The following is an 11,160-nucleotide window of genomic DNA, read 5'->3' as shown; positions in this document are numbered from 1 at the left end:
AAGTAATACATGTGAGATAGGATACTTTAAACACTAAGGTTTACAAAGTCTTTTCTACTTTTGCCTCTGCATGATTCTGTGATTAGTTACTATTTATGCTAATTGCAAGCAATCTCTCAGTCTAAAGCTGGATTGATCAGCCAGGAAAAATTTAATCAACTGCACTAATTAGCTTTAGTCCACTTCTGTTAACTGCAGATTAGGACCTACACTGCCTTCTTAATATACAGACAGAAATACATAAAGTCTCTGGCCACAGTGTCAAATTATGAGGTCAGTGTATATAAAAGTAATTCCTGTAAATTAAAATCTCAGACTCTACTAGTTTGTTTTGGTTTTTTCCCCACGCTTGCCTCTGTATGATCTCATACAGTGGGGATATCCACTTTATGGTCAATCAACCCTGAAGTCCCACTCATCTGCTGTTTATGTGGGGCAGCCAATCATCAGAAAGCTTCTTTCAAACAGAGCATGAAGTCAGGGGTCACACCAAAGCCTAGTATGAGATAAATAAAACTTATTTTGAACTGTGACTCATGCAAAGCTACTCTAGTGGGGTCCAGGAATAAATATACATGTGGAAATGAGCAGATGTCCCTTTATGTAAACTTTTTAATATAAAAATTGTATTATTTACTCTACATATCAACTACATAATTCTGCATGTATAATATAATAATACGCTTGTATAGTATAACAAAGGTTTTTAATTACATTTTAATGAATTTTATTGGTAGAAAATTCAGTCATGCATGCACACAGTCTGATATTTTTAAAAGAATCACAGTTTATCTGTTAAACTGTTCTTATTATAATACAAATATCACCTTCAACCCATTGGTTTAATTATATTTTTGGTTATTTTATCCAAATATAGTCCACATTACATTTAAAATTGTTTAAATGTACATTGAATGATGTGAGATTTCTCAATTGTACATTGCACACTGTGCGAGTGTAGTTAATTAGAGGTAGAATTACAGTATGTAGTCTAAGGAGCTTGGAAAGAAAAGCGTCTGGACTCCTTAAACTATGAAGACCTGGATGACTGAGAACCTTCACAGACATACAGCATGTAGGTGCCATAGAAGCTGCAGTCAAGTGATGACAAACTCTTTATATCTCTGCTCTGGTTGTTCTTCAACGTACTTCTTTATGTACAAGCAGGAGACATGAGCCTTTAAGTTCTCTTCAACCACAAAGTCCAGCGCAGCCTGTTAAGAAACAAAACAAACATTAAAACTACTCAGAAAAAAATCACGTATGACCTGAAACGAGTTGACTGACACCTGGAGTTTTACCCTCGACAGCAGAGCTGCAACACCATGGCCCCTGTATGTCTCGGGTACGAAGGTCGACATCAGGTCCACCTCCTTCTCCCCAGTGAATCTGTATTTCAGCACCCCACATTCATGGTCCGCTAGAAAGAGGACAGTAATGGCTCCTTATTACAATAATATTAAGCAGATGCTTATAGGAAGAAAAAAAAAATTAAAAATCACCACATGATTTTTGTATTTCCTAGATTAAATTATCTCATGCTATTTCATAGAAAGTAATACAGCTCATTTTCTTTCAAATGGGGAACTTGTGAAACTTTCAGCAAAATTAAATCAGTTGGAACAGAAAATACCAAATTCCCATCAAAAACACCTTAATTTAAACCCCAACTTCTCCCCTGCAACTTGTTGTGCTAGGTCTTGACTTAGCAAAGATTTCACCAAAATACATTAGTACAGATCACAATAAGTATGCCGATCTCTTAGCTAAGTGGCACTGAACCCCTTAAAATATATGACATTGGTATGGGTTAAAAAGAAGCTGACTTTAACCAAAGAAACCATTAAAACACACATTTTTAAATGGAATTTCGCTGAGCGCTCTGATTGCTACACACAATTTATGTGTGAGAGGGATTTATGTGTGAGAGGGATCCAAATAAACAACTGAAAGAGAAACACATCACACAACACAATATTGAATTTAAAATAATTAATCATCTCAAATGTCCTCCATCAGGCCGCGACGACACCTCGGGCTCTCTTAGAGGCTCTACGCGGGAAGGGGAGCTGCAACTCGGGCTGTGTGCTTACCAGTACTGCTGCCTGCGGTGACCGTGAAGCGCTGGTTACGTCGGTCATGTTCAACCTTTAAACTGCCGGCGGAGCTTAACGTACTGAAGGCGGTCTGAGAGGATTTCAGTCCGTGACTCAGTGTACAGACTCTGGAAAGTATTCTAAAAGCCATTTATTTTAAAAATTAAATTAAATAAACAGCTAAAACACGACAGCGCGTCGACGATCAGGTCTTCTCTGACTTGTCCGCCAGAGTGCGCCATGAGGCAGGAGTTAATCATTAAATTCCTTTGACCTTCAAAACAAAATAATGGGATTCATAGGATATTCATTTCACTGAAAACTGTCATATCAGAACAGTAATCCTAGTATTTTTTATAATTATTGGTTCCATTTCTGTAACTCTCTACTGAGAGACATTATAAGAGAGAAATTTGGCACTGAAAGAACCACAAGTTGACATCTGTGGTTGGGAACAGAGTTTATAAAATGATTTTTAAGAATAATTGTTCCATGCATGAAGTTTTTATGTCCCACAATTGAAATTCAAGTTAAAATTAATTTCGATTTTTCTTCAAAATAACTGTTCAATTAAGAGCCCAGAGGTGTTTCAAGATGATTGATTTATTTAACCCAGTGATTTTATTTCAAAGAGCACCTCGGACAAAAGCAGCCAGGATATATTTATATAGCTGTGTGTTTCTTCACAGTCATAAATTTCATGACCATGAAACATCCCTAACTATTTCGATCATAAACATGAACCCAAATATGAAAATATTTCTGTATCTTATTTCCAAGCATTCTGTTAAAGCTCAATAACATCTTTCATGTAAAAGCTGTTTGTAAATGTATCTGTTAATTTGAATCAAGTAAGTACAAACATTTCCAAAGTGTGGCGTAAATTATAGAGCAGTAAATACATATATATATATGTATATGTATAAACATATATATCTATATCTATAGATATAGATACAATTTTAAGTTCTCTGTGAGATTTAGTCAGTAAGGTATGGAAGCTGGTTTCTTCTTCTTGAAAAAAAAAACGCCACTCTGAAGTTACAAATTTCAAGTTAGTTTCTTGAAATGTCAACTTATTCAGAAATAATTTGAAATTTTGAGCTTTTAGCAAGCTTGTTATTTGTACAGTTTATTTTCAGTGGCAGTAGTGAAAGTAATTATTACACTTCAAACCATGACTCATACAGTAAATGACACATTTCATGATGAATGAATAATGAGTAAATAGTTCATATTTTAATAATATTTCATAGTTAATACTTTGATTATAGTTTAAATACAATAAAAATTCCATTGTCGCCATAATAAGTACTAAATTATGTGGTCATTTTCAGGAAATTCTTTCTAAGATCATGTGAAAATTCCAAACTTGTAAAATAACATTTGTCCATAGTCTTACATATGATCTCGGTGCCAACAATAATATGTTAACAAGCCTTTTTTAAAAAAAAAAACAAAAAAAAAAAACAACAACCTACAGCAATAGGTCCATAAATTCGGCAACAGATGCAAAATCTCTTCAATACGTCACCTTCTGATAGAACTGCTATGAAAACTAAAGAAGAAGTGAACATTTATAAATATGAGTAAGTGCTGTAAGTCCTGTAACTCCTGATTGTTGAGTTTTAAGGAAACTCTGTTTATTAAAATGAAGAAAATCAATATTTTACACACAAATCTGAGTATAAGACAAAACACTAATCCACAGGCTGGATTTACCCACTTAGGAGCTCAGAGGCAAACATTTGTTGTTGGACCCCTGTTGGCCCCCACTCTGTGTGGCAGCTTCATGATTCATGAAGATCATATCGCTGATTTTCCCACAATTCAATTAAACCAACAGCAACAGATAATGTGATGTGGATTAAATCTGGAACTGATGCGCCATGCGCACGAACATCAAATGATCATTAAAATATCTTTGACTTCCACTGATTTGTTAAAAACCTCATGTCATGTGTCCCATCATCCCGGTGCTGAGGCAGTATCTACATCTCAGCGGCGATGGCGGCGTTCTTCACCCCTGCACCAATCACAGCAAAGAACACATTTGGGAAAAAGGACCTGGCGTAAATGGCCATCTTAGGGAGCGAGGGAGCAATCACCACCTCTTTCCTCTTATTGTTTAAAGTCTTCACAATCTCCGCGGCGGCTTCATCAGGAGAAACGCCGAGGGGCTTCTTAGTGTACAACACTGCAGTGAGCCGACAGGAAGAGGAAATAACACTCAGCATTTTCAACAATAAAAGAAGTGTTTGAACATCTGTCTTGCCTCCTCTGAGTTTACTCACACGACCACAGGGATTTGGAGGTGGCTGGGGCTCCAGACGCAGAGCAGCTGATGAAGTTGTGGCTGATGGTGCTGACGGAGATGCCGTACTCCTCCACCTCCGCTCTCAGGCAGTCAAAGAAGGCCTGAACAGCGTGTTTAGAGGCTGCGTCTAAGATACAGAGTGAAACCTGTCATCATCTTCTCTGAGGAAACAGCAGGAATAATCTAAACTTGTTTTCTAATCTAATCTAAACTCTGCACTGGAATTTTAAAATGTTTACATTCAAATTTTTAAATATCGTCTTTGAAGGAGTCTGAAAACTTTGATAATGGATTGTTTTAAGTCATTTTTAATATATATATAAAAAAAAGTCCAAATCTGAATACTTGCTGCTTAATGCTAAGTGTTAATGGTAACTCAATGTTAGCGTTAGGCTAACATTAGTTATTTAAAATGAACTTTCTTCATACCAATTTGAATTTTTTTCAATAAAATAATATTTTTCAAATATATATAATTTTTAGTAACTTAGATTTTTTTTCATATTTTTTTGTGTTTATGTGCAATATTGAGAAAAACTATTGGCAGAAAAATAGAGAAAATAACACATCACCATTTCTTGCATTTAGCTACTAAGATTATTATTAATTCTGCTGTTACCAAATATCAAAGAAATGAGTAATTAGAACTGTTGATTCTTGTCAAAAATCTCGAGTTTGCTTTGTAACTGATCAGAAACAAAATACAGACTGAACTAACGTTTCTGTTGTTTCCACAGAAACAGTTTAAGCAGTTTTACAACAGATTACCTCAACATACAGCAAATGAGTTCACCATAAACTAAAACCAGTTTTTGTAATACGAACATTATGCAGACTGAAGTTATCTGATGTTTCATGAAAAAGGGAATTTAAAAACTCACAGGTACTGCGAAAAGGCACAGCTAGTCGCCCTTGGATGCTGTTAACCAGCAGCAGGTGACCACTTCTCCTGGAGATCATGGAGGCCAACACGCCTGAAAGAGAAATTCAGCCTTCATCGTCTCACCCTTAGAAGGTCAAAGTTGAACATGTTCCCATCATCTACCTTTAGCCAGAGTGACGGGCCCAAAGTAGTTGTTGTCCATCAGCAGTTTGTCCACCTCCAGAGACACAGTCTGTGCTGGAGCTTTCACCTTCATGCTGCTGTTAAAGATAATAATATCCAGGCACCCATAACAGTCCAGGATCTCTGCGATTGCCTCAGGCATGCTGTCCGTATCTCCAAAATCCAGCAGCACCAACTTAGGAGGAAACGTCTGAAGAGGAGAAACAGCAGAGGAGGTCTGCATGGCAGCAAAGTGGTGACTACATCTCATTTACTTTCACTTGTAATGCAGTACTTATGATTTGAGCAATTAAAATCTGTTTATTATTAGTAGTAATAGTAATAGCAGTAATAATAGCTAACATGCTGAAAAACACAGAATTTACATAAATGTGCAGAGACAGAAATAATATAATTAATTGTTTGTGTTTCATACACAAAAGTCTTTAGAAGAACAAATGTGGAAGGTTTTGAGTTTTTCTTGACGGGTGTGGTGCTACGGTGAATTTCAGTGTAGCATCATGTGTGACATTTGCACGGTGGGCTCTACGTGACCTGCAGCAACATTAGTGGCTGTTCTATAAAGCCAAATAGTGGTCACAGGAAGTGATGTGACAGCAGAACAACAGCCAATTTATATTCGAGTCTTCTTAATTCCTGTTGTGTAAGTGGAAGAATTTTTTTTCTTATTGACAAAATGCACTGAAGTGTTGGCTTCATGTTATCATTCTTTACGCTAAGAATATCATGTCAGGATTTTGTGCCTGATTTGTGGTTTTAATTTTGGGATTTTTGTGTGGTGATGTTTTGAGATTTGTATTCTTATAAGTTGTTTCCTGGTTGGTTTCTTTATGTTTGTATTCACATGTTTGAGTTTTGTTCTCTTCTTGGTTGTGGTTTTGTTTTTATGTAATTACTTGAGTTTCTGTTTATCCTGCCTCCCCTGTGCCCCAGTGATTTGTTTATTCCCTGTTTTACTTCCTGTTTTATTTTGGTAGTTTTTGTGCTGTCTGTCTTTAGCTTTACTGTCTTTATCTTGTTATCCCTTGATTGTTTCCACCTGTTTCCACCTGTATTCAGTCTTTGTATATTCATAACTGTTGTCTTCACTGTCTGCTCTACCTCTTTTTCCCCAGTAAATTCTTAGTGTTTTCCTAGTTTTCCTGATGCTGTAGTTATCTATGATATTCAGTTCAGTTTCTGTTTCAATTTTATTTTTATAGCACATTTAAAAGTCTCAGGTACATCAAAGTGTTTCACAGACAAGCCGCATTTGCGGGGTTACAGCAGTAAAGGAGCAGGAAAATACAATTATCAGCAAAAGATATACAGTTATAAGATGGTGACGTGGCAACAAGCATGAACCAGGGAAAAGTTAAAAACCAAGTTGTTTGGAAGGCAAGCTTAAACAGGTGGGTTTTTAAACGTGATTTAAAGGATTGGATGGATTCCGACGCACGGACATCAATCGGCAAACTGTTCCAGAGTTTTGGGCAAAAGCAAAAGCACGATCCCCCCTACTCCTCCGTCGAGACATTGGTTGCATTAAGAGCCCCTGGTTAGAGGATCTGAGTGCTCTCGTGGGGATGTATAGGTCAAGGAGGTCGATTAAGTAGCTGGGTGCCAATTTATTTAAAATTTTAAAAGTGTATAAAAGGATTTTAAAAACCATACGGTATTTGACGGGGAGCCAATGAAGGTTGGCGAGGGTTAGCCTGATAAGAGGGATGAATTCATTAGAAGTGAGATGCAGGGTCCTATAGTGTTCAGGGCATTTTTGATAATGCGAGAGGGAAGCACATCGTGACGAGAGTTAGAGCTTTTCGATTGGCCTATTAAGGGTCAGAAAAGATACAGGTTCTAGGACCGTTGAGGGTTCATATTATCTATGAAGCTTTGATAAAAGAGCTTGAAGCTCATGAAACATCAAGTCTTCATGCACATCTGTCGCTTCACTTTGATCTTTTCAGTCAAACCCTTAATTAGGATCCGATTAAGGTGATTTTCACATAATGTGATTATATGAAAAACGGGTGTCTCATACTCAGAAGCTCTCTGGCTTTGTTGCATTCAAACATTTAAGTCATTATTTCACACTGCAAACTCTGATTATACTGAACAGCAAAAACTCTGAAATTACTCTTTTTATGTGGAGCCTAGTAATTCTGAAAAGGTGGTTCAAGTTAATTCAAAAATGTTTCATCATCTTAAAAGGGAAGAAAATGTAAGTTTTCACTTCTTCATTTTTTAAATTACTTTGACATTTACAATCCACCAAAGACCCTAAGAGCAGCTCCACCAGCAAAAAATGCAGCCTGGTAATAAATGCCAGTGAAAAGGAAGCTTTACTGCACATTATTAGTGATTACATCTTTTACAGTGTTCTGATTCAATATATTGCCCAAAGGATTTTTCTCGTCTGACATCCCATTGTTAATCCACAGAGTTTACTGAGATGTTGGGCCAGTCTTTGCAACCACAACAGCTTCAACTCTTCTGGGACGGCGTTCCACAAGGTTTAGAATTGTTTCTGGGAATTTTTGACTATGCTTCAAGAGGCCCATTTGTGAAGTCAGACACTGATGTCGGACGAGAAGGCTTGCGTCACAGGCTACACTGTAATTCATCTCACAGGTGTTCTGTCAGGTTGAGGTCAGGACTGTGCCAGTCAAGTTCTCCCACACCAAACTTGCTCATCCATTTCACAAGTCTCCAGCACAGACTTGTGGACAGGTGCCCAGCCATGTTGGAACTGGAAGGGGCCATCCCCAAACTGTTTGCACAAAGTTGGGATCACTCTACATGCCTAGGTTTTTTACACCTGTGGTCATGAATGTGATTGGAACACCTGAATTCAATGATTTGGATGGGTGAGTGAATACTTTTGGCAATATAGTGTACTTCACTGAGTACTTTGTCAACGGTCCTTCGGTCTACGAGCTGTTATAATCTCTAATTTCAGTGCTTTTAGACTTACCACTGTTGGATCCGAAGAATTTGCCAAATCATCAGCGAGTTCTTCGAGTTTCTCCCAGTTTTTCCCGCAGAGGATCAGCCTCGCGCCTCCTTTGTGAAACACGCCTGCACACTCTTCACACAACATACAGAACTGCTAAGAAACCAAGTTCAGTTTAAAGATGCTGTGAAAAGGTTCACCTAAAATTACCAAAGTGTGTGTGTGTGTGTGTGTGTGTGTGTGTGTGTGTGTGTGTGTGTGTGTGTGTGTGTGTGTGTGTGTGTGTGTGTGTGTGTGTGTGTGTGTGTGTTACCTTTTCCAAGCCCAGATAAAGCATCAGTTATAACCACCACCTTGTTGCGTACAGACTTTTTGGACAACAGTCCCATGATTACACCATAGAGGTAGAAAAATCCAGCAGTTAGCAGGACCACGCAGGGCACCAGGAGCACAGTGGTGGTCCACGTCGAGTCCATCTCCTGAAAAATGTTTTAGTTGTAACATGTAGGAATGAAATTAAAGGATGATTCTTTCTAGATATTTGATATATGTCAAACGTTTGACATTTTGTTGACAAAATGTTGAGGAAACACAGACACACCTCTAACACAGCGTGGGAAACTGTTAGTCTAGCCGAGAAAAATCAGTCCTCTAATGACCTCGGTTGGCAGTCAGTACAATTACCAAAGTGTAAAAATGTAATTCTGCCTTTTTGTCAGGGTTTTGTTCTGCGTCTTAGCAACGACAATGGGACTCCAGCTGCTGTGTGAGCTGTACAGGTGCTGGTAGGTGCTCATTTACAGCCACAAATGCTCTTGAACTCGTGGTTAGGCACAAAAAGCATGTTTCAAGTCTGAAACATGGATTTATGTTTTAAATTGAATATTATTTGAATTTTACTGATGCAGATGAGATGGGATGGAAGTGAGTCATTACATGCGTTTCATACCCAGAAGCTCTCCGGCTCTGTTACATTGGAATCCATCTCACCCTTTACAACCTTTTTTAAGTCTAACTATGTGTTCTTATGACTCTGAAACAAAAACAGAGAAGAGTTTTTAAACCACGTTCTTACACCAGTAATCAAAATAAAGACAAATGAGAGATCATTAATGTCTTTCTTCTGTACAGACAGTATACTTGGATATTTTAATATTTATACACAAGTTCTCATCAACTACTTGATATCAAGTCCAGCTTTTCACACTATTATTTAAAGTCTTTAAACAAATTTGTCTTGTGAATCGTAGGGTTAGAGTTAGGCATTAGGAAATGATGCCAGATCCCTGGATGGGTTACCATATCTGTGATAACCACTAGCCAGTGACCGTCTGACAGTTGGACCTGCTCGTCCTCATCACATCCACTTTTTTTAAACCAAGATGGCAACGGAGAAAATGTTCATCTCGAGGCTTAAAAACACGACCTCAGAAACCAGTGGATGACGTCACTCTAGGTACATCCATCATTTATACTGTTTATGTAGCGCAAAAGATAAAAATGGCAACAAAAAGATACAAAAAGTTACTACAAAGAGAGAAAAAAACAAGCCTGCAATAAGAGACAAAAATGACAGTAAACACTAGAACACAAAACACAAAAAAATCACAACAGGGGAAAACTAAGAAAGAAAAAACTGCAAAGCAAATGCACAAAAAAGCAATGAAAAGACAAAGTTGCAGGAAAAGAGAAAAATAACAAAGGAACAGATATTTATCCAACCGACGCACACAAAAGGCAACTGCAAAACAAAAAAAATATAACAACAGAGAGACACAAAATTAGTTTAAACAAAGAGAAAAAAATGACGAGATAAAACACAATCACAAATATAAAAAAGCAAACAGACACAAGAAAAAAAAAAGTTGTGAAAAGAGACAAAATGACAACAGGTCCAGTGTGAGTCTGGATTACTCTGTACTCAGTCTTTGGTGACTGAGATTGAAAGTACGACAAATGCACAAAAAACAGCAACAAAAAGACACAAAATGACTTCAGTGTAAAGTTACTTGGTGTTTAGTCCACTGGCCACCTCATACCACCATTAACTCTACACATTTCTCATCTGGCAGTGAAGACAGACACTCGCATGTTGTATCCAACCAGGAATTTGAGGATAACCTTTCAGTTAAGGCTCACCATGCCAAGCACTGGCTGTTCGTCCAAGAAGAGTTTTCTAAAAATACACTGCACTAAAAATAGATGCTGTGGCCCTCACAAAGGCTCAGTGTCACCCCGGACTCGCCAGGTTATTCCAAAACAAAGTCGGGAAATAACGGAGCACTTCTCAGTCCCTCTGCCTTCTGAGTCTGCGGTTGAATTTTACATTAAAGCAAAGTTTCCCCACCGTCCTCACATGGTCTCTGCACTTTGCATAACTCACAGCTAGATTATAATGAGCAGCTCATTTCTGAGTGTCTGAGCCACCCAACCTCGACATTTGCAAGGAATTGAATTAGCAGCCACCGCTTACCGCTTCCTGGGCCTCTGCAGGTAGTCGAGTTTAATTCCTCTCCTGAGGAGCTGTAGCTGCTCTGCTCAGCACAGCTCCTGTGACATGACAGCAGCCCAACCGGCCAGGCATTGCAATACTTTAGGATTTGAGCTCTTTTAATAGCAGCACAGCTGAGTCAGTTATTTTCCATGTATGTTGTCAACATGGTATGTTTAGAATGACAGGTGGGGAGGAGATGGGGCTCCTACTGGCTACAGGAGGCTGCCCCTCTTCTGTGACCCATAAATAATT

At 38.1% G+C, this 11,160-nt stretch overlaps 2 protein-coding genes across 2 annotated transcripts; both read right to left on the bottom strand.

The window, feature by feature from the left end:
* Positions 1 to 669: 669 nt before the first annotated feature.
* On the bottom strand, positions 670 to 2,330 carry LOC146672188 (protein NATD1-like). Its single transcript, XM_085404715.1, has 3 exons — positions 2,094 to 2,330; positions 1,302 to 1,420; positions 670 to 1,214 (listed from the first exon to the last, which is right to left on the bottom strand). Exons 1-3 carry the CDS (start codon positions 2,245 to 2,247, stop codon positions 1,098 to 1,100), a joined length of 390 nt encoding a protein of 129 aa, XP_085260841.1. The 5' UTR covers positions 2,248 to 2,330; the 3' UTR covers positions 670 to 1,097.
* A 771-nt stretch (positions 2,331 to 3,101) lies between these two features.
* Positions 3,102 to 11,011, bottom strand: dhrs7ca (dehydrogenase/reductase (SDR family) member 7Ca). Its single transcript, XM_085404713.1, has 7 exons — positions 10,888 to 11,011; positions 8,728 to 8,893; positions 8,436 to 8,548; positions 5,459 to 5,669; positions 5,295 to 5,387; positions 4,391 to 4,540; positions 3,102 to 4,293 (listed from the first exon to the last, which is right to left on the bottom strand). Exons 2-7 carry the CDS (start codon positions 8,888 to 8,890, stop codon positions 4,088 to 4,090), a joined length of 936 nt encoding a protein of 311 aa, XP_085260839.1. The 5' UTR covers positions 8,891 to 8,893; positions 10,888 to 11,011; the 3' UTR covers positions 3,102 to 4,087.
* Between the last annotated feature and the right edge of the window lie 149 nt (positions 11,012 to 11,160).

This window comes from Rhamphochromis longiceps, linkage group LG4 (genome assembly GCF_057381845.1).
Source record: "Rhamphochromis longiceps isolate RC_006_pf linkage group LG4, R_longiceps_female_GT1.1, whole genome shotgun sequence".
NCBI lineage: Eukaryota > Metazoa > Chordata > Actinopteri > Cichliformes > Cichlidae > Rhamphochromis > Rhamphochromis longiceps.
The sequence above is the reverse complement of the archived record's forward strand: the minus strand, read 5'-3'. Positions and strand labels throughout refer to the sequence as shown.

Excerpts from the sequence above, each read along its gene's own strand:
- LOC146672188 (XM_085404715.1), bottom strand. The coding sequence starts at position 2,247 with ATGGCTTTTAGAATACTTTCCAGAGTCTGTACACTGAGTCACGGACTG. Across the intron at positions 1,421-2,093 it reads CACCGCAGGCAGCAGTACTG|CGGACCATGAATGTGGGGTG; the intron begins GTAAGCACACAG and ends TCCTCTTTCTAG. Across the intron at positions 1,215-1,301 it reads TTGCAGCTCTGCTGTCGAGG|GCTGCGCTGGACTTTGTGGT; the intron begins GTAAAACTCCAG and ends GTTTCTTAACAG.
- dhrs7ca (XM_085404713.1), bottom strand. The coding sequence starts at position 8,890 with ATGGACTCGACGTGGACCACCACTGTGCTCCTGGTGCCCTGCGTGGTC. Across the intron at positions 5,670-8,435 it reads ATTCTTCGGATCCAACAGTG|ACGTTTCCTCCTAAGTTGGT; the intron begins GTAAGTCTAAAA and ends TCTCCTCTTCAG. Across the intron at positions 5,388-5,458 it reads GCCCGTCACTCTGGCTAAAG|GCGTGTTGGCCTCCATGATC; the intron begins GTAGATGATGGG and ends TTTCTCTTTCAG.